General features: G+C 44.1%; 1 protein-coding gene across 1 annotated transcript in view; it reads left to right on the top strand.

Moving 5' to 3' along the window:
• SYT9 (synaptotagmin 9) overlaps positions 1-23,995 on the top strand; it is a 743,011-nt gene that overhangs the window by 94,594 nt on the left and 624,422 nt on the right. The window contains exon 3 of the mRNA XM_073659413.1: positions 5,725-6,271. Within this exon, the coding sequence (XP_073515514.1) occupies positions 5,725-6,271 (547 nt within the window). The remainder of the gene's footprint in view (positions 1-5,724; positions 6,272-23,995) is intronic.

The following is a 23,995-nucleotide window of genomic DNA, read 5'->3' as shown; positions in this document are numbered from 1 at the left end:
TGTGAAAAAAAGCACTTCGCTCCGTGTGTGCGCTGCTGATAGGCTGACAGATTGCACCTCCCCACTGCAAATGCGGGAAAGAGAAAAAAAAATGGAGATCTTCATTGTTCCTGCAGAGATCCATCCCCTGCCCCTCCCCCCACCCCGCTGTACTCTCAAACTGCGTATTAACATTAATTTTCATCATTACTGAGAAAAAATCCAGTTATGATTTTGGTGCACGAACAGTTATCGAACATAACCTCGAACAGCCGAATTTTTCTCAAATTGTTCGTGTTCGCCGAACGGCTCGAACACCGCCCAAAACAGCTCGAATTTGAGATTGGCGAACAGTTCGAGTAGAACAACGCTCATCTCTAGTCCTGAGCACTGAAGAGCACCCATCTGTCTCTTCACCACCTGCCAAATTGCCCAGGCAGTCAGGGAGCCCTGGACAGGAGCCATCTCTACTTCTGTTCTCTGAATCACTTGGCTTGGAAAGAGGGGGCCAGCCAAGCAGAATTCGAGAATTTGAAGAAGAGGTAGTATGCAGTGATGCGCAACCGTTTTGTCTCTCTGAATCTGAAGAGGTGGGTGGGCCAGTGCCTATGGTCAGCAGCACAACGCTCATCTCTACTAACAATATTAAAATGTTCTTTGAAGATTTATTTTAAATGACCTAATAAATTTTTTTTTTCATTTCACTCAGATTTTTTGCTGTACCATATTGTTATAACAAATCAGACTATAATTTTGGGCTTTTGCTGTGATTCTAATATTAATAGCCTAGGAAAGGGCCATGAATATTGGCCACCTCCCAGACTAATAAAACAATCTTTCAGCCACCCCAGAAATGGCGCCTCCATTAGATTTGCCAATTCTGGTGCTTAGCCTTGCTCTTCCCACTTTCCCTGGTGTGGTGGCAGGTGGGGTAATAGTTGCGGGGTTGATGTCAGCTTTGCAATATCAGCTGACATCAAGCCCACAGGTGAGTAATGGAGAGACATCTATAAGATGCCCCCATTACTAACCCCAAAGTCAAATGTTAATAAAAACCACACATAAAGTCCTTTATGTCAAATAGACTTGTGTGTGAATGTGAGCTGGCTGGCTTGGAGAGCAGTCGCATCTCTGATGTGACTTTTCTCCAAACCATCCAGATCGTCATGGGACATGGCTATTAATGGATTATCAGTGGACAGGTGAGAAATATTGTGTTTTATTATATTTTATTTTATAATAATAAATGGGTAAAAAAGGGTGGGGAGTTTATTTCAAATAAAGAAGTCTGTGTTTATTTCAAATAAAGGACTTTATTCTGGCTGTGTATTTATTACAATATGACTATGGGGTTAGTAATGGGCGTGTCTTATAGAAGTTTCTCCATTACTAACCCGTGGTCTTGATGTCAGGGGCCATAAAACAGCTGACATCAACCCCACAAATTTTACCATACTTGACCATGCACCAGAGTAAGAGGGAAGAGATGTGCAAAGCACCAGAATTGGCTCATTTATTAGATGCGCCTTTTCTGGAGCAGCTGCGGGCTGCTATTTTTAGGCTGGGGAGGGCAAATATTCATGGTCCCTTCCTAGCCTGATAATACCTGCCCCGAGCTGTCTGCTTTAGCTTGGTTGGTTGTCATAAATGGAGGGGACCACAAGTCATTTTTTTTTTTCAATTATTTAAAGATTAAAAATACGACACCCTTCTATTTTTGATAGCCAACCCTCAGCTGTCAGCTTTACCTGTGCTGGTTATCAAAAATAGAGAGGAACCCAAGCCATTTTTATTATTTATTTATTTATTGCACCGGTGCTGGCTCATGAATACTCTCATCAGTCTCGCCTGCTCTCGCTGCTATCAGTGAGACCAGGCATACGCTGATGAGAGTACCACTCTACTCAGCCGATGGCTGTGATTGGCAGTAACCTTTTTAGTGCTGGCAACCTTTTTTTCCACTGGTCAGAGCTGCTGGCTCACATGCTCTAATCTGTATGATAGCATGGGAACCGCAGTGCTCTGACCAGCAATAACAAACTTATCGTTGATCAGAGTCTGTGTTTCTCACGCTGTCACATAGATGACAGTGTGGGAAACACCCGATGTTAGGGCTGCTGAACCAGAACAGTAATGCGGACTTGCTGGATAAGTGCATGGACCTAGGTTTTCGGTACGGACCCCGAACTTTACCATTTTGGTTCGCCCATCTTTAATGACTTATCGAAAAAAGAAAAAAAAATTAACTTTTTTTGGTGTTTTATTTGCTACCGTAATGTAACACTAACCACGTTAAACTTACTGGATGACTAATTTATGACTAACAAAGTTTTTTTTAGTTTTGTATACCACCATAATGAAACGCTAAGCACTTTAAACTCTATGGATGACTAATTCAATCCAGAAAAAATGTGGAAAGTTTTTAAGAGATTTATATACCATTGAAAAGCCCTAAGCCCTGCCTAGAGGCTGTATTCTGCCACTCTCCCTGTTACAGCAACTGTCGCTAGGCTAAATGCAGAATGTATCAGATACAAACAGCAAAGCACAGGATTATCCCTTAGAAGGACTGTTAGTATGATGGTTCAGCATTAGCACTAGTATCACCACTAGAGGACTACTCTCTCCCTCTAATCAAAACTGTCCCTTCAGTGTGCCGAGTGTGGCCGAGCAGGTCCTTTTACAACCTCTAATGAGGTAATGCAGTCGGCTAATCACAGTAATCACACTAACAAGATGGCTGCACCATTATGGTGACTGGCAGGCAATCCCTGCATGTTTATTGGCTGTGTAACAGGCAACAATAATGCGGGTGGGGATTCAAGCTTCAGATAAGAGCACCAGCCAATGCTTGTGGAGTGCCGAGCACATCCGACAAGAACCCAGATATTCGAGTGATATCCAAGTATCAGCGAGTATGTTCACTCATCTCTAATGGAGGCAACAAGTGTAAGCTTCCTCACTTTGAGAACAGTACTCCTGTTTTTTCTCCCTAAAAAGGGTATAATTTTTGAGCTGCTTGATAAAAAGCCTTTGTAATTGCTGTTTCATCTTGTGATTATCAAACCTGTTGTGGACCCCAAAAATGTGATAGGTTTTCACTCATAGTTGAGAAACAACAAATTATTCAGTTAACCTGTTTTGTATCCAGAAAAAAGGGGGATATTTTTGGTAGGTTTATGAATAGCCCTTGTAATTGACTAATAAGTTTGTGATTAGTAAACTAGTTGTGGACTTCAAAAAACCGATAATTCTTCAATGCTAGATGAGTAAAAATAACTTCTTCACATTCAAAGCAATACAACTGTTTCATCTCCCTAATTAAAATGATAATGTTTAAGTTACTTGTAAAAAGCTATCATTTTTTGTATAGCAATGTGCTAAGCTCTTAATAATCCCTAAACAGGGATACGTTTTACACCCAACTGTGTGAAAATGCCATATCTTCTTTTGTTTGAACCGCTTGTGTATAAACAATAGAAAGGCAAGCATTTGCCCCAAAAAAGAACATTTTTTGTCTGAAGATGCTGTGTGTGGTTAAGTAGGCTGCTGATTACCTCACTATGTGTTTTTCCATAACCAGATAAAGTCAGTGGACATTAAAAAGGCTGTGTTTGAATTATATAGCTTAAATTGTGTTCAATAGACTCCACATGAACTCTGAGAGCTATACACATATTCATAATGCAATTAGAGGCAGAAAATTCATTCATTGCTAATCAAATTATTCTGGAAATTTCGGCTAAGCCAGATAATTCAAATTTCAAAAGATCGGCTCATCTCTACTTGATAGTCAAGCAAAGCAAATCAGGGAAAGAGGAAATTCACCAACACTTGTAAATGAATAAATGAATTCTGACTTTCTTATCCAATAGAAATCCAATAGCAAAATCTCTAGCTCATGCGCATAAATGATAATGTGAAGGACAAAATAAATATGGGAGTTTTTTATGGTACAAATTGTTATTTTTTTTCATTACTTGTTACTGTTCCTTAAAAAAGAATTCAAACTGAGATCTCACACACTCACTGATTATTACTTGGTCTATGATATAATTTCAATTGCAAAATATTATACATAGTTTTTTATTTCCCTTTTCAAAACTTTAAGATCTCAGGAGATGGGTGTACTTTTATTGCCTGAAGTCAAAGATGATTTTAGTTAACGTGACTGCACTGGTAATACACTAATGAAGAAGTGCGGGCCAAGAATCACTTGACATGAGAGAGCAACTTGAGAGTTTTCTGTTGCTAGTCCTTATAATGCTGAGAGTTCTGATGATACAACCTGTTTTGTGCTTTGAATACTTTTGAAAGTTATATGGCACTCTTTGACTATGTGACAAGTGCTCGAGTAGTATACCATACTGTTCATAATAAAAGAATAATAATAACTCAGCACTCTAACATAATAATTGCACATTTTTAATTAAAATTCAATTCATACAGTTACAGACATTTTGGGCCACACAAATGGACTTTCATCAAACGAATTACAAATATATATAACAGAAGCAGGAAAAATAGCATAGGAAGTGCTGGTGTAGCTGCAACAGTGTTCACTAGGGAATGGAGCTCTCATCTAATCAACCCTTTCTACACTATTTTTCCTTGTTCCTTTCTATATGTCTGCAATCTGATTGATGAAGGTCTGGTTTTGTAGACCAAAATGTCTGCACTAGTGTGGATTGCATTGAAATATTTGCATTTACTATGCTTGAGTTTTGAGTTGTTATTCTTCTGTAGAATACTTTTAAAGGTATTAAAAGAGTTATTGATGATTTTTCATCAAGACATCCTTCTCTGTTAAGACAAGCTGAGACCTCCAATAATCACGGTAGGGTTTATGTCATATTACATTCCATTAACTAAAAGAGTGGCTCACCATGACCAGTCTGGGTAAACATATCTTTCTTTGTGGCATTCTGGTGTGTCTTATTGAGTCCCTAACTGAGCTCAAGAAAACTTGGAGTATTTAAAGTGCTGTTGTACCTCTTATAAACTTTGGCTATATACTGTACAGTCATCAGTAAATTTAACATCTAACACTATTATTTTCTTAGTGTCTCTTACTTTTGTAATTTAACTTTCTTACTTTGAATGCACTAAAGTGTCGTTCTACATATAGTCTTTGGATCTAAGCATTGACCACTATTTGCTATAGACTAGATAAGCCCTATCTAAAATCAGCAATTTGAAGCTACATTAAAAAATAAAAAAAACTCATCAGAAGTTTTAGCCATTTAGGAAAGCTATAAATTTGTGCTACAAATATGTCACTTTCTTTTGCAAGGAAACAAAACAATAGTTTTACAATTGTATAGCCTTAAGCTTGTGTGACAGAAAATAACCATTAGTCTCTACATGCAATTTTCAGGTCTTCTTAGCCTAACATTTCATATTTGCAATTAAAAAGATTATATAACTCCTATGGGGCCTTAGAGAGGAGTCCCAAGCCTTGTTGGGTGGTTGTTAACAAGCATAATGGAGGGCACTAGGCTTATGGGTTATTGAAAGTGCATGGAGTGTAAAGCAAACACCAAACCCTCCTGTGAACAGTGGCAATGCCATCACTAAACTGATATTGGCTATGAGACAAAAACACTTACACAAGTGATTGCATTAATACATACATCATTTAATTAATAATATAAAAAATGTTTAACTCAAACTTTGGTCTTTATTATCTTATCTTGAAAGTTGACTAATTAACGACACAATTTTTTCACTTTCTTTCACTTTAAGACATAACTCCATCAGAAGACAGCTGAACCATTCAAATCCTGATTTCAACATCCAGCAGTTTCAGAAGCAAGAACAACTAACTGGAATTGGTCGTATCAAACCAGAACTGTATAAACAAAGATCTGTGGAGACAGAAGATGGTCGGAGGAACAATAGTAAATCTTGTGGGAAACTTAATTTTATCATTAAATATGACTGTGACTTGGAAAAGCTTATAGTAAAAATTCATAAGGCAGTTGGTCTGCCAGCGAAGGATTTCTCTGGAACATCAGATCCTTATGTTAAAATGTATTTGCTTCCAGATCGAAAAACAAAACACCAGACTAAAGTCCACCGGAAGACATTAAATCCAGTGTTTGATGAAGTGTTTTTATTTCCTGTCTCCTATAATGATTTGCCCACCAGAAAACTCCATTTTTCTGTTTATGATTTTGACCGATTTTCAAGGCATGATGTCATTGGCCAGATCATAGTGGACAATTTTTTAGATTTGGCAGATTTTCCCAGGGAAAGTAACATCTGGAGGGATATAGAACATGTCACCAATGTGAGTATTAAAGTCTTAAAAAGATCCCGCTCTTTTTGTCATATTCACCATAACTGTAGTCCCTTTTATCTTGTACCTTGGAAATGAAGTAAGTAGAAACTTCTGTCTTGGTTTACAGTGGAAATACAAAATGTATGATTCTTATCTGGTCTGCCTATGCATAACTTTAAAGCTTCTGGCTCGAAAAATTAAAAAATGCACATATCAAGTGCCGGGGGTAGAGTTAGGAGGTGTTATGCACACGCCCGGGCTAAGCGGCGTGTGCGTGTGATTGGTAGTGATTCCACTGGACCGTGCCGGAGAGTGAATGCCTGGAGGGGCGTAACTAGGTATTCACCCGATCCGACCAGGGTCGCACGACGGCATACGACGCCAGTGCACCAAGGAGGAACCGAGCAGAGGGACCAGGTGCTACTCCAGGACAGACCCCGGACACGGCTGTTGACCCACACAGGGGAATACAGGAACAGACTGGTAGGCTGGCACACAGACTGGTGGGTATAGACAGGCACGACTGGTATGCAGGCAGGCGGGTATGCAGGCCGGGAGGTACAGGCAAGCACAGCTAGAGTGCAGACAGGGAGGCACTAGCAGGTAGGAACACAGGCGGGATAGGACCCAGTACACACCGGGACTCAGGAACAATACAGGCAGAGGGGTACAGGCAAGCACAGCTAGAGTGCAGACAGGGAGGCACAGGGCTCTGTTCACACGGAACAGACAGAAAGGGAAAGACAGAGCCAGATACCCACAGGGTACTTGCAGTGAAGTAGCGAGTGGACCACAAACTCACAAACGGGAGTACAGAGACAACAAGCAGGAGTTAGGTACGAGTTCAGACTCTGCAGAAAAAGGAAGGGAACGGACATCGGACATAGAGGCAAAACAGGTAAAGGATAGGAGAGAGTTCAGACTGGAACTGAGTGTACGGAGGAGACCGACACTGCAGAGGGATACAGGAGCGGGTCTGGGAATACGGCCCCCAGAGAGGCGGAACGAACAGGCAAGGAGCGTGTTCAGACAGGACAGACAAGATACAGGAGCGGGTCTAGGTAATCGGCCACTAGAAGGCGGGAGGAACAGGCTAGGAGCGTGTTCAGACAGGACAGACAAGATACAGGAGCGGGTCTAGATAATAGGCCACTAGAAGGCGGGAGGAACAGGCTAGGAGCGTGTACAGACAGGACAGACAAGATACAGGAGCGGGTCTAGATAATAGGCCACTAGAAGGCGGGAGGAACAGGCTAGGAGCGTGTACAGACAGGACAGACAAGAGAACACAGAAAGGACTCAGTTCAGACACGGGAACTGATACCGCAAAGCAGGAGACATACAGGACTCAGTTCAGACACGGGAACTGATACAAAAAGCAGGAGACAAGGAACGGGACCTGGCACCTTCAGAGTGCAAGCACACACTGAAGGAAACACTATGCTCAGGCAGGGATAGATGGGAGCTGCTGAGCTATATACCAGGTGACAGACAGCAATAGGCTGAGGACGCACAAGGGGTGTGACCCACAGCAGGTACAAAAAGCAGGAAGTGATCGGGCGCCGCCCTTAAGCAGCAGAAACAGACACAAACAGACAGCATGGAGGGAAGCCAGAGAGACATTCTGGACAGGAGATCAAGTGCGCCCTCTTGCACAGTGGGAGATGGACCACCATGCAAGGACGCCGCCAGGTATGTTACAGTACCTCCCCCCTTACGCCCCCTCTTCTTCAGGCCTGCCAGAATCTTCCGCAGGGAATTCGAGGACCAGTCGTTCACTGGGTTGGAGGGGGACAGAGACTTGAGGGTAATCTCTGCTTCGAGGTACATCTTGTCAAGCTCACAGGAAGAAATAGACGGGTTATCAGGTACATAATGAGGAAAAGTCACTGTCTCTTTGTTATCTGGTGGTACCCCGGAGGATTCAGGAAACAACTGGAGGTCCCCCGCCGGGTCAGAAGAGTGCAGAGGCTCAGAGAAAATATCTGCTTCAGAGTACACTAGGTCGGACTCACTGGACGAAGCAGGCGAGGTATCGGGTACCGAGTATAGGAAAGTCTCTGTCCATTCACCACCAGGTGGCACCCCGAAGGGTTCTGGAGACAACTGGCGGTCCTCCGCCTGGTCAGAGGGGTGTAGAGACTCACAGGTAACCTCTGCTTCGGAGTACACTAGGTTGGACTCACTGGACGAAGCGAGCGAGGTATCAGGTACCGAGTATAGGAAAGTCTCTGTCCATTCACCACCAGGTGGCACCCCGAAGGGTTCTGGAGACAACTGGCGGTCCTCCGCCTGGTCAGAGGGGTGTAGAGACTCACAGGTAACCTCTGCTTCGGAGTACACTAGGTTGGACTCACTGGACGAAGCGAGCGAGGTATCAGGTACAGAGTATAGGAGAGTCTCTGTCCTTTCGCTACCAGGTAGCACCCCGAAGGGTTCAGGAGACAACTGGAGATCCTCCGCCTGGTCGGAGGGGTGTAGAGACTCGGGGGTAACTACCACTTTGGGGTACCCATTGTCAGGCTCACAGGACGAAGCGGACAAAGTATTGAGTACCGGGTGTAGAGAAGTCTCTCTCCATTTGTCATCGAGTGGTATCCCGGAGGATTCAGGAGGCAACAGGGGATCCTCCGCCAGGTAGTAGAGGTGCACAGACTCTGAGGTAACCACAGCTTTGGAGCATCCTTGGACATGCACACCGGTTAAAGAGAGAGAAGCATCTGATGCCGGGTGCAGGAAGTTCTCCTGTGTGGAGTCTGGATGGGCAGAAGTCTCTTCGGGCAGGAGAACTGGTGCACTACCCACGCACATTACCCGTTGGGGTTTCTCCGGGATACAGGGAGATGAAGCTTCAGTAGGGACTTCAAGGTTGGGGTCAGGAGGTCTCAGGGAGGACAGACCTTGGCGTGACGGCTTGCCTCTACGTCTAGCACGTCTGGACTGCCTCTTGAGGTTGGGAGAAGTATTCCGGAAAGCGTAGTCACCCTGTGAGGATTCTGGGTGGGCAGTAGTCTCATTGGGCTGGAGGACTATTGCGCTACCCACACACATTACCCATTGGGGCTGCTCCGGGATATTGGGAAGTGAAGCTTCAGCAGGAGCCTCCGGGTTAGGATCATCGAAGACCATTAGAAAGGCCACCAGGAAGGCCATTAGGTCCCGGAGGATCGGATCCTGTGTTTCCCATAGGGGGTTGATCCATTCCAAGGCATCACCCGCTAGGTTAGACATAATGAATCCCACCTTAACCCGATCGGTGGGAAAACAAAGAGGGTAGAACTTGAAGTGTAGCATGCATTGTTCCACAAATGCACGACACTGTCTTGGATCCCCATAGTAACGTGGCGGATCCGCAGGAACGAGAGCTGATAGATCCATCTGGACGGGTGCGTAATTCGCCAGGAACTCAGCTAAAAGGGGGAAAAAATTTATTTATTTATTTTAATGCATGTATTCGCTGGAAAACTTCTCAGAGAGCGAAGGCCGTGGGGCTCAACGGGAACCATGGCCTGAGCATGCTGTTATGCACACGCCCGGGCTAAGCGGCGTGTGCGTGTGATTGGTAGTGATTCCACTGGACCGTGCCGGAGAGTGAATGCCTGGAGGGGCGTAACTAGGTATTCACCCGATCCGACCAGGGTCGCACGACGGCATACGACGCCAGTGCACCAAGGAGGAACCGAGCAGAGGGACCAGGTGCTACTCCAGGACAGACCCCGGACACGGCTGTTGACCCACACAGGGGAATACAGGAACAGACTGGTAGGCTGGCACACAGACTGGTGGGTATAGACAGGCACGACTGGTATGCAGGCAGGCGGGTATGCAGGCCGGGAGGTACAGGCAAGCACAGCTAGAGTGCAGACAGGGAGGCACTAGCAGGTAGGAACACAGGCGGGATAGGACCCAGTACACACCGGGACTCAGGAACAATACAGGCAGAGGGGTACAGGCAAGCACAGCTAGAGTGCAGACAGGGAGGCACAGGGCTCTGTTCACACGGAACAGGCAGAAAGGGAAAGACAGAGCCAGATGCCCACAGGGTACTTGCAGTGAAGTAGCGAGTGGACCACAAACTCACAAACGGGAGTACAGAGACAACAAGCAGGAGTTAGGTACGAGTTCAGACTCTGCAGAAAATGGAAGGGAACGGACATCGGACATAGAGGCAAAACAGGTAAAGGATAGGAGAGAGTTCAGACTGGAACTGAGTGTACGGAGGAGACCGACACTGCAGAGGGATACAGGAGCGGGTCTGGGAATACGGCCCCCAGAGAGGCGGAACGAACAGGCAAGGAGCGTGTTCAGACAGGACAGACAAGATACAGGAGCGGGTCTAGGTAATCGGCCACTAGAAGGCGGGAGGAACAGGCTAGGAGCGTGTTCAGACAGGACAGACAAGATACAGGAGCGGGTCTAGATAATAGGCCACTAGAAGGCGGGAGGAACAGGCTAGGAGCGTGTACAGACAGGACAGACAAGATACAGGAGCGGGTCTAGATAATAGGCCACTAGAAGGCGGGAGGAACAGGCTAGGAGCGTGTACAGACAGGACAGACAAGAGAACACAGAAAGGACTCAGTTCAGACACGGGAACTGATACCGCAAAGCAGGAGACATACAGGACTCAGTTCAGACACGGGAACTGATACAAAAAGCAGGAGACAAGGAACGGGACCTGGCACCTTCAGAGTGCAAGCACACACTGAAGGAAACACTATGCTCAGGCAGGGATAGATGGGAGCTGCTGAGCTATATACCAGGTGACAGACAGCAATAGGCTGAGGACGCACAAGGGGTGTGACCCACAGCAGGTACAAAAAGCAGGAAGTGATCGGGCGCCGCCCTTAAGCAGACACAACAGACAGCATGGAGGGAAGCCAGAGAGACATTCTGGACAGGAGATCAAGTGCGCCCTCTTGCACAGTGGGAGATGGACCACCATGCAAGGACGCCGCCAGGTATGTTACAGGAGGCCCCAAAACACGTTAGACTCTAAGCTGATACTGCTGATAGCAGCCAGTTCAGCTGACTTTAGTATAATGTGCATGGGGGCTCTTACATTTCTAATTTAGTAATTTTCTATGTAGAATGAGAACAATGGAAGACCTGACACATGCATAGACCGTTTATGTTAATGAAAATCATGTAATACTTAATTTCCCATGTTATGTCACTCCAAAATAAGTGAACACTTGATGTCAAATTTCTCAGCAAGACCACTGGAAACAAGACATGCAATACAAGTAAATAAACCCTCTCCTTCCCACTAAATGCACTGGGGAGGGCACAGGTAATGTTTTGGTATACGCGCTTAATCTTATGTATAAGGCACACCAGGACAAATAGGGGCGGCTGGGGACTGAGTATGGATACCTCGCTGCCGAAGCAGCCATGAGGTAGTGGCCAGCTTCGGCCTCCTCTAAACTAAAAGGCCCCATTTCAAGTGTAAGATAGCAGTATGGAATTGCAGTCTGGGGGTGGGTGGGTGGCAGGCTGCACACTTACACTTGCATTAAAAGAAAACATAGCAGATGCTAACTTCTGTCATCCTCATCATGCTCCTCACCTTGGCACTCTCAACTCCACCGATGGAGAAGTCAGGGCCCACCGGAGGAGTCTGGTTCTCTGGTGGGCTCGTCCAATGCTGCCTAAAGCAGGCCGGGCTAAGAAAAGTGTGTGGGGGGATGTTCCAAGGAGAAATGGGGACCGTGTGGACACTCGGCCGTGGGGCGGCTGGGGACTGAGTATGGACACCCGGCCGCCGGGCGGCTGGGGACTGAGTATGGATTCCAGGCCGCCAACACAGCCATGACGTGGTGGCCAGATTCCGCCTCCACTTGCATAAAAGGCCCAATTTCAAGTTCAAGCAAGCAAGCAGTATGGTATTGCAGCCTGGGGGTGGGTGGGTGGCAAGCTGCATACTTGCGCTTGTATTGCAAGGAATGGGGGAGGTACAATTGAACACTGCCTTGGGACTAGAACTTGCATGGGGATAGTTGCAAGTCTGCATCTTCTGATGCGGCAAGGATCACTTATGATGGGCACACTTTTAGACAGTGACCTGGGAGTCAGAGATGCTTCCAGGGGTCTTCCCCATGCTGTTCCCATGTCTTTTCAGCACTTTATGCATGTGTCACACAGCACATGGCCAGATAAGGTTGTAAAATGTTAAAATGACATTTCCCGGTGAATGCATTTGTCATAGTTGAAAGCAATACAAAAGTGCAAAAACACATAAAAAATTCTACTTGTGAACATAGCCGAAGGTGTGGAGGAGTATTTTTGTTTTTGGCCATTTATTTTAACTTATACACAAGTCTTTTCCCTGGAAAGGATGTTCCTTAACATATTTCACAGGAAAAAAGTTTCACTTTCGTTTTATTGTGAGCCTGTAAAAGTGGCTTAATACCTCTGACCACGTTGTTGATAGCAGTGACCTGCAGGTCAGAAATGCTTCCTGGGGCGATCCCCATGCTGTCCCCAAGTCATTTGAGCACTGTCACTATCGTTTTGGGCACTTGTTAGGCTTTTAAAAGACTGCCGTGGGTGCCACCGAAAAAATGCTCGAGTCTCACATAGACTAACATTGGGCTCGTTGCTCGGGTCGAGCACCCGAGTATCACGGCGAGCACCCGAGCATTTTAGTGCTCGCTCAACACTACTTGTTACCTGTCCTTTGCAGTGGTTTCCTAACAGCTATTTTACCATGAATGCCTGCTGCACAAAGTCTCCTCTTAACAGTTGTTGTAGAGATGTGTCTGCTGCTAGAACTTTGTGTGGCATTGACCTGGTCTGTAATCTGAGCTGCTGTTAACCTGCGATTTCTGAGGCTGGTGACTCGGATAAGCTTATCCTCAGAAGCAGAGGTGACTCTTGGTCTTCCTTTCCTGGGGCGGTCTTCATGTGAGCCAGTTTCTTTGTAGTTCTTGATGGTTTTTGCAACTGCACTTGGGGACACTTTCAAAGTTTGCCCAATTTTTCACACTGACTGACCTTCATTCCTTAACGTAATGATGGCCACTCGCTTTTCTTTACTTAGCTGCTTTTTTCTTGCCATAGTACAAATTCTAACCGTCTATTCAGTATGACTATAAGCTGTGTATCCACCTGACTTCTGCACAACACAACTGATGGTCCCAATCCCATTTATAAGGCAAAAAATCCCACTTATTAAACCTGACAGGGCACACCTGTGAAGTGAAAACCATTTCCGGTGACTATCTCTTGAAGCTCATCAAGAGAATGCCAAGAGTGTGCAAAGCAGTCATCAAAGCAAAAGGTGGCTGTTTTGAAGAACCTAGAATATAAGACATATTTTCAGTTGTTTCACACTTTTTTGTTAACTATATAATTCCACATGTGTTAATTCATAGTTTTGATGCCTTCAGTGTGAATGTGCAATTTCCATAGTCATAAAAATACAGAAAAATCTTTAATTGAGAAGGTGTGTCCAAACTTTTGGTCTGTACTGTATATATATATATATATATATATATATATATAATACATATATATATATATATATATATATGGGGATACTTCAGCAAGGCTGGAATTGGGCAGGTTAATCTTTGCAAAGGACGCAAAGGACGTATGAGTCAAGCCGCATACAAGGTTATCCTTGAAAAACACTTGCTTCCTTCCCAGGCAATGTTCCCCAACTCTGAGGACTGTTTTTTCCAGCAGGACAATACCCCATGCCACACAGCTAGGTCAATCCATGTGTGGATGAAGGAGCACCACATCAATACCCTGTAATGGCCAGCCCAATCTCCAGACCTGAACTCCATTGAAAACCTCTGGAATGTAATCAAGAGGAAGTTGGATAGTCACAAGCCATCAAACAAAAAAGAACTGCTTAAATTTTTGTGACAGGAGTGGCATAACCTCACCCAAAAGCAGTGGGAAAGACTGGTGGAAAACATGGCAAGACGCATGAAATCTGTGATTAAAAATCATGGTTATTCCACCAAATATTGATTTCTGAAGTGCTCCTGAGTTAAAACATGAGTATTGTTGTTTCTAAATGAATAAGAACTTGTTTTCTTTGCATTATTTGAGGTTTGAAAGCACTGTTTATTTTTTATTATTTTGATGATTTCTCATTTGCTGCAAATAAATACAACATTTTTAGCTTTGAACTTCGGAGACATGTTGTCAGTAGTTTATAGAATACAACAACTATGTACATTTTACTCAAAAATATACCTATAATATAATACACCTACAAAGAGAAAAATCTGAGAAAATGAAAATTTTGCAGTGGTCTCTTAATTTTTGCCAGAGCTGTGTATATACATATATATATATATATATATATATATATATATATATATATATATACAGTACAGACCAAAAGTTTGGACACATCTTCTCATTTAAAGATTTTTCTGTATTTTCATGACTATGAAGATTGTACATTCACACTGAAGGCATCAAAACTATGAATTAACTCATGTGGAATTATATACTTAACAAAAAAGTGAGAAACAACTGAAAATATGTCTTATATTCTAGCTTCTTCAAAGTAGCCACCTATTGCTTTGATGACTGCTTTGCACACTCTTGGCATTCTCTTGATAAGTTTCAAGAGGTAGTCACCGGAAATGGTCTTCCAACAATCTTGAAGGAGTTCCCAGCGATGCTTAGCACTTTTTGGCCCTTTTGCCTTCATTCTGCAGTCCAGCTCACCCCAAACCATCTCGATTGGGTTCAGGTCTGGTGACTGTGGAGGCCAGGTCATCTGGCGTAGCACCCCATCACTCTCCCTCTTGGTCAAATAGCCCTTACAGAGCCTGGAGGTGTGTTTGGGGTCATTGTCCTGTTGAAAAATAAATGATGGTCCAAATAAACGCAAACCGGATGGAATAGCATGCCACTGCAAGATGCTGTGGTAGCCATGCTGGTTCAGTATGCCTTCAATTTTGAATAAATCACCAACAGTGTCACCAGCAAAGCACCCCCACACCATCACACCTCCTCCTCCATGCTTCACGGTGGGAATCATCCATGTAGAGTCCATCCGTTCACCTTTTCTGCGTCACACAAAGACACGGTGGTTGAAACCAAAGATCTCAAATTTGGACTCATCAGACCAAAGCACAGATTTCCACTGGTCTAATGTCCATTCCTTGTGTTCTTTAGCAAAAACAAGTCTCTTCTGCTTGTTGCCTGTCCTTAGCAGTCGTTTCCTAACAGCTATTTTACCATGAAGGCCTGCTGCACAAAGTCTCCTCTTAACAGATGTTGAAGAGATGTGTCTGCTGCTAGAACTCTGTGTGGCATTGACCTGGTCTGTAATCTGAGCTGCCGTTAACCTGTGATTTCTGAGGCTGGTGACTCGGATAAACTTATCCTCAGAAGCAGAGGTGACTCTTGCTCTTCCTTTCCTGGGGTGGTCCTCATGTGAGCCAGTTTCTTTGTAGCGCTTGATGGTTTTTGCAACTACACTTGGGGACACTTTCAAAGTTTTCCAAATTTTTCGCACTGACTGACATTCATTTCTTAAAGTAAGCTGATTTTTTCTTGCCATAATACAAATTCTAACAGTCTATTCAGTAGGACTATCAGCTGTGTATCCACCAGACTTCTGCACAACACAACTGATGGTCCCAACCCCATTTATAAGGCAATAAATCCCACTTATTAAACCTGACAGGGCACACCTGTGAAGTGAAAAACATTTCCGGTGACGACCTCTTGAAGCTCATCAAGAGAATGCCAAGAGTGTGCAAAGCAGTCATCAAAGCAAAAGGTGGCTACTTTGAAGAAGCTAGAATATAAGACATATTTTCAGTTGTTTCACACTTTTTTGATAAGTATATAATTCCACATGTGTTAATTCATAGTTTTGATGCCTTCAGTGTGATTGTACAATTTTCATAGTCATGAAAATACTGAAAAATCTTTAAATGAGAAGGTGTGTCCAAACTTTTGTTATATACTGCATATACTGTATGTATATATATATATATATATATATATATATGTGTATATATATATATATATATATATATGCACACACTGCTCAAAAAAATAAAGGGAACACTCAAATAACACATCCTAGATCTGAATGAATGAAATATTCTCATTGAATACTTTGTACTGTACAAAGTTGAATGTGCTGACAACAAAATCACACAAAAATCATCAATGGAAATCAAATTTATTAACCAATGGAGGCCTGGATTTGGAGTCACCCCCAAAATTCAAGTGGAAAAACACACTACAGGCTGATCCAACTTTGTTGTAATGTCCTTAAAACAAGTCAAAATGAGGCTCAGTATTGTGTGTGGCCTCCACGTCCATGTGCCTGTATGACCTGCCTACAACACCTACATCTCCTGAGGGATCGCCTCCCAGATCTGGACTAAAGCATCTGACAACTCCTGGACAGTCTGTGGTGCAATGTGATGTTGGTGGATGGAGCGAGACATGATGTCCCAGATGTGCTCAATCGGATTTAGGTCTGGGGAACGGGCGGGCCAGTCCATGGCTTCAATGCCTTCATCTTGCAGGAACTGCTGACACACTCCAGCCACATGAGGTCTGGCATTGTCCTGCATTAGGAGGAACCCAGGGCCAACCGCACCAGCATATGGTCTCACAAGGGGTCTGAGGATATCATCTCGGTACATAATGGCAGTAAGGCTACCTCTGGCGAGCACATGGAGGGCTGTGCAGCACTCCAAAGAAATGCCACCCCACACCATTACTGACCCACTGCCAAACCGGTCATGCTGAAGGATGTTGCAGATCGCTCTCCATGGCGTCTGCAGACTCTCACGTCTGTCACATGTGCTCAGTGTGAACCTGCTTTCACCTGTGAAGAGCACAGGGTGCCAATGACGACTTTGCCAATCCTGGTGTTCTGTGGCAAATGCCAAGCATCCTGCATGGTGTTGGGGTGAGAGCACAACCCCTATCTGTGGACATTGGGCCCTCATACCACCCTCATGGAGTCGGTTTCTATCCATTTGTGCAGACACATGCACATTTGTAGCCTGCTGGAGGTCATTTTGCATGGCTATGGCAGTGCTCCTCCTGTTCCTCCTTGCACAAAGGAGGAGGTAACAGTCCTGCTGCTGGGTTGTTGCCCTCCTATGGCTCCCTACACATCTCCTGGTATATGCTTCATGCTCTGGGCGCTGTGCTGACAGACACAGCTACCCTTCTTGCCACAGCTCGCACTAATGTGCCATCCTGGATGAACTGAGCAACTTCTGTGGGTTGTACTGTAGACACCGCCTCATGCTACTGTACCTCTAGGGGTGAGAGCAATGGCAAAATGAAAAAGTGACCAAAACAACAGCCAAAAAGGATGAGAACAGAGAAATGGTCTGTGGGCACTACATGCAGAACCACTCCTTTATAGGGGGTATCTTGCTAATTGCCTATCATTTCTACCAGTTGTCTGTTCCATTTGCACAACAGTAGGAGAAATTGATTCACAATCAGTGTTGCTTCATTACTGGACAGGTAGATTTCACAGAAGTGTTATTGACTTGGAGTTACATTGTGTTGTTTAAGTGTTCCCTTTATTTTTTTGAGCAGTTATAAATATACATATATATATATATGTCGACCTGAACTAACAGTCCTTCTGAGACCTAATCCAGCTGCATATATTCAGTGGTGATAGCAGGATGCAGGCAGGCAGTGTATGTGGCAGACTGCAGTGCATATAGTGCAAGAGGGTCCATTGAACGTTCTGTCTGCTGCTGCTGTTCTAAAGGCCCCATCACACATAACGAGATCGCTAGCGAGATCGTTGATATGTCACGGTTTTCGTAACACAATAGCGATCTCGCTAGTGATTTCGTTATGTCTTACAGGTAGCAACGATCAGGCCCCTGCTGTGAGATCGCTGATCGTTACAAAGCTTCCTGGACCATTCCTGGGTCATTGCGCTCCTGCTGGGCAGTGTGCATCGCTGTATTTGACACCTTATCAACGACCTCGTTAGCGATTCAGAACTGGGACATGTAGGCGTGCATATATTTGACTTTTCCGCGCCCCTCGTCCCCCATTGGTGGTTGCTACTGCGTCCTTGTTTTTCGGATCCCACCAACGTTCTCCAGCTGTGACTCCACTTTGAAGAAATCAGACATCTTTAGCGAGGTAGGTATTGTTTGGGGTCTCAAATGAGTTTACATTTTTAATTCATTTGTAGGACATCTACAAATGATCTGCTATCATTGCTCTTCAGGGAGGGAGGGCTTGGCTTCTATCTGTATATATACATGCTTTTGCATGGGCAGATATTTTAGGGGTCTCGTGCACACACACCCACACAGCACGTTTTCTGACACGCTGTCCTGGCCAACCGCTTCAGAGTTTTTCACACACCAATTAACATGAAGCTTAAACAACTACTGCCAGTATTTTAAAGGTCCTGGTGCTGTTCCTTGGCAGCATCAGAACCTATAGTGGGCAACTACTCATGTTTCTACACTACTGACATGTCTGTACTGATGTGTCTAATAAACTGTGTGTTCTACTATGCAAAAGCTTTATTTCTCATTCTTTCAGTAGTAGCAGTAGTCACCGCAGTAAGCAGTCCATATATATATATATACATATGTATACACATGCGTATACAGATACATACATGCACACATACATACACGCATATAAATTCGTGTACTCGTATGTAAACAGGTTCATCCATGTACTCATACATATTTTTAAGTACATAAATATATACACACACACTCATATACACATACGTATAGAGATAACTATATATACACATACATACTCTCAAACATACAGATATGCATACACATAAATGGCCATTTACATCTCTATATATATTCATATAAATATATGGACATCCATACATCTGTACAGGAACAATGCACACACCAGTGTTCCCGTCTGACCGGAGACCCAGTAGCGATGTTAAACCAAGGCCGCCCAATCAGAACGCAGTAGCGTCCACCAATCGGAGATGAGGGGGCACGGAAAAGTGATTTTATGCACTCCTTTGTGACACAGTACAGTCCCTATCAAGGTGTGGATAGTTGAAATAGCTGCTATGTGAAAGCGTCCCAAGGACCGCCGAGATCGTTAGTTAGATCGCTGGGGCGGCCGAAATCGTTGGGAAGTTCTGCATGTTTGACAGCTCCCCAGCGATCACGAAACCGTGACGTACTAACGATCTCGCTAGCGATCTCGTTATGTGTGACGGAGCCTTTACAGATATTTGTAGACATAGTTCCAGATATCAGGGGCCAGGGCAAATTTTTTTTTATCTTAATCCTTGTTATTTGCTTAAAAACCAAGGCTGGCAGGGTATGTGACAGACTGCAGTGCATGATACAGCACAAAAGGGTCCATTGCATTTTCAACTTCTGACTTATCCTGCTGTGACAAATATTTGTAGACATAGCCCCAGGTATCAGGGGCCAGGACAATTTATTTTTTTATCTTTATCCTGGTTATATGTATAAAAAGCAATACAGAGTCCACCATTTTTCTGCTCCATTTGCTTGTTAGCACTGCAGAATACAGCCAGATCTTTTCCATATTACAGCGATAAAAATACAGAAATTTGAAATGAAAGTGGAAAATATTGGCCTCCTGTTCCATTTTGTTGCTGTGTGTCAGTCAAGCTAGTCAGACGTATCACATATAACTACAATCCAAAATCAGCCATTTCTAACTTCCATTTTCATTTTGTTGCAGTGTGTTGGTCAAGCTATTCACAAAAGGTCTCTATGAAGAATAGTAATAGTAAACTACAGACCTGCTATTTAAAACCGTGGTTCTCTGTCAGACATATCACATATAATTGCGTTCCAATATCAGCATTTTCTGGCTTCCATTTCCATTTATTGCAGTTTGTCGGTCAAGCTATTCACATTAGGTCTCTGTGAAGAATAATATTAGTAAACTACAGGTCTGCTATTTAAAACCGTGGTTCTCGGTCAGACGTATCACATATACAGTAACTGCATTCCAAAATTAGCTTCCATTTCCATTTTGTTGTAGTGTGTCAGTCAAGCTATTCACACGAGGTCACTGTGAAGAATAGTATTAGCAAACTACAGGCAATTTAAAACCGTGGTTCTCCATCACACGTATCACATACAGTATAACTGTGGTTCAAATCCAGCCATTTGCAGTGAACGTGGAAAATATAGTCCCACATTTATAGATTGTAGCAGTGTGTCAGTGTACACCATTTTGCTGTTCCATTTGCATGTTTGCAGAATAGAGCCAGATTTTTTTTCATTTTATTCATATTACTGTATTGTGAAAGCAGAGGAACTTTTTTCAATGATCAGACACACATGGCCCATATGACTGCCATAATAATACAGAAATTTTGTGGAGCGTGATAAATATTCCACTCCATTTAAAGTCAGACAGCTGTGTTTTGTTGAACCAATTGACACTTGGTCGCTGACAAATACCATACTATTAGGCGACTGCCTGAAACTGTAGCCATCAGACGTTATCCCATATGTGTGCCCTAATAATCCAGCAATTATAGTGAGCATGTCAAATATTACACTCCATTTAAAGTGTTGCAGTTGTGGGTTCAAACCAATTCACAGTTGGCCGCTGACAAATAGCATATCTGTGAACAATGTCGTCAGAGTATTACGCCACTTTTATGGACTGATACAAAAAAAATAAATAAAACATCCAAAAACAAGCTAAAATGTTAAAAATGTTAAGAAACATTATTTTTTTTATTTCTTTGTCTTATATACAAGTCATTACCTTGAAAATAAAGTTATGGACTGTGGAAGACATTTATGTGACCAGAATAAACACTCATCTGTAGCTGGTGCTGATACCACCTAGCAGCACCTGTCCCTATTGTAAGTGCATTTAACAGCGTTATCGACAATGAATAAAATAGATTTTACATTTTTTTGGGCAGCACCAGCAGTACGCAGTATAAGGTAATAATACCTGGCTGGATCGATGTAATACGCTATCCATACTGCGATACCTCACCTGTAAAATAATTAAGATAAGACAGTTAATATTCTAGAATATAGAATCTATTTGAATTGTCATTATAAAGGAATGTGTCTCCTATACTGTTGTTGCATATGCAGCAATTTCAAGGGCTCCCAAAAATTAGTACGAACTCCAATACACATTTGAAGAGATGTAAAAAAAAAATAAAAACACAGTGGGGTCTTTTTGGTATAAAAAGCAGACTCACCAGTGTAACCTCAATGTAATCACATTGTTCAGCTCCTGCATCTCCTCCTCCTCCTGTTCGGCTTCTATCTCCGAAATGACCACATCAGTCACAAGCTGGAAACACTGCAGCACTGCCTTGGAAAAGCAGCAACAGGCTGTGCTGAAGATAATATGCTTAATGCTTAGGTGACAAACCTCCCACCGCTGCAGAGTTGTTGAAAGCTGTAACACAGCAGCCTGATCTGTGGCTCTCACCGCTGAACATGCAGCCAGGCATGGTATTGTGTGACAATGGGCGGAAACTGGTGGCGGAGAAATGACAGCGGGAGTAGATACGGTTTCCCTCTATGCCAATCCTTTCACCGAGCTAAAGAATATGGCTGTGGTAAAATACAGCTCTCACCGAGAAGCAGTGTCTGACTGAAAACCATTGGACCCATCAGAGAATTTGATTTTGAGGGCCCACCTTTCTCCCCCGTTCAAGAGCCCCATAGCTGCTGCAAAGTTTGTGCTATCATGAACTCTCCTGATGGAGAAGCCAGGGCCCACCCGAGGATTCTCTGGTGGGCCTGTCCAACCTTGCCGAGAAGCATCCCTGGCTAAGAAAAATGTGTGCGAAGGTTCCTGGACACTCTAAAGCAGCTTTTTTTTACTGAGGAGGAATCCCACGCAAACACGGGGAGAACATACAAAATCATTGCAGATGTTGTCCATAATGGGATTTGAACCCAGGACCCCAGTGCTGCAAGGCTTCAGTGCAAACCACTGAGACACTGTGCTGCCCTCTCTGTTCTCGCTCTGATATCTAACATGCTGGACAAACTTGTATCTACTGCCACTCAGAATCTTCAGCTTCTTTATGAGAAACTAATGTATTTGGGCAGCCACTCAGTCTACCAAATGAAATTCCTGAGAAGGAAAGTGTAGATGGCTTCACTACTGGTACTTGGGGCACTGATAATATTATGGCGTCAAGCCATAGTTCTCTGGAAATATTCCAGGCTGTTTGGAGCCGAGCTGATTCCCTTAGAAAAGTACCAGCAGCAAGCTAAGGAGATGGTGGCCTCTATCACCATCACGACCTCTGCACTATGAGCTCTCCCGAAAGAGAAGCCAGGGCCCACCAGAGGAATCTGCGGTTCTCTGGTGGTTCACTGAAAATATTCCAGGCTGGTTGGAGCTGAGCTGATTCCCTTAGAAAAGTACCAGCAGCAAGCTAAGGAGATGGTGGCCTCTATCATCATCATGACCTTTGCATCATGAGCTCTCCTGAAAGAGAAGCCAGGGCCCACCAGAGGAGTCTGCGGTTCTCTGGTGGACCTGTCCAATGTTGCCGAGAAGCAGCCCTGGCTAAGAAAAGTCTGTGGGAAGGTTTCACACTGTGTGGCTGCTTTTTTTTTACTGTGGACTGGCTGCAGCCATCTATAAGATTGCAATCTATGATCCTTTCACTGGCTTCCACAGTGGACATAGACTTCAGTTCAAAACCATAACCATGACATGCAAAGCCATCTACAACCTGTCTCCTCCATATATCTGTGACCCAGTCTCCTGGTACATACCGGCACGCAACCTCCGATCCTAAAAGATCTCCTTTTTAGTGATGAGTGAGCATACTCGGAAGTACTTGGTACTCTCCCGAGCATCTCAGTACTCGAGATTAGTGTTGAGCCACCCCCGTGGTGTTCGAGTTCGGTTCGGTTCATCGAACACCGGTGTGTTCGTCAAACTGTTCGTTGAACACCTTCGAACACCATTAAAACCAATGGCAGGCAAACAAAAACACATAAAAACACATAGAAAACACCTTCAAAGGTGTTCAAAAGCTGACAAACTGCTCAGAAGACATAACTAACACATGGAAAAGTGACAAGTACATATAGTCATGCGAAAAGAAAAGAGGTGGAGGAGTAAAAGGAGGGGGAGACACAGATATAGGCATGTCATGCCCTTCTAAAATCCAAAAAGTGAGAAGCCGACACGGCCAGTCCGTTCCTGCCCGTGCGACCTCCGTGTCGCCGGGTTTGTGCCACAGCCGCGGTGGACCCTGACGGCCAGCCCCCCTCTCCCAATACTGGTGCCTGTCAGCTGGTGGGTCGAGCGAGCCCCCCTGTGGTGGAGGCAGCTCTAAGCTTTTTAATTTAAATTGTCTCTCTAATTTGAATGAATACACTTTAAATCCTTTTACAAGGATCTATTGGAGGGCAAGTCTCATGCCAGCAGCCGCGTAATTCCAGCTCCAGTAGCGTCCACTAAAGCTGCTGCAGTTAAAAAGCTTTTATAAGGATCGAGCTCGGCTGTCCACCGCAAGGCATCCTACCACCAGTCCCAGCCCCTATGCCTTGGGGTGCCTCCTGATGCTCTTCACTGAGTATCCCGTGGTCCCGAAGCATTTCCTTTGAAAAAATTAAGTGTCCAAACTACAGGTGGTGTAGCTTGCTTAACAGCCGGGACAATCCGCTGATTAGCAGACACTGATACTAGGCACAAAGTATTTCCTGGGCTAGATGCAGTTAAAAATTTGTAATTAGATACTCTCGTTGGATGCTGAGAAAGCATTCC

The sequence above is a fragment of the Phyllobates terribilis genome, unplaced genomic scaffold, assembly GCF_046119375.1.
Source record: "Phyllobates terribilis strain yellow unplaced genomic scaffold, ASM4611937v1 Scaffold_13__5_contigs__length_258822181, whole genome shotgun sequence".
Taxonomy (NCBI): domain Eukaryota; kingdom Metazoa; phylum Chordata; class Amphibia; order Anura; family Dendrobatidae; genus Phyllobates; species Phyllobates terribilis.
The sequence above is the reverse complement of the archived record's forward strand: the minus strand, read 5'-3'. Positions and strand labels throughout refer to the sequence as shown.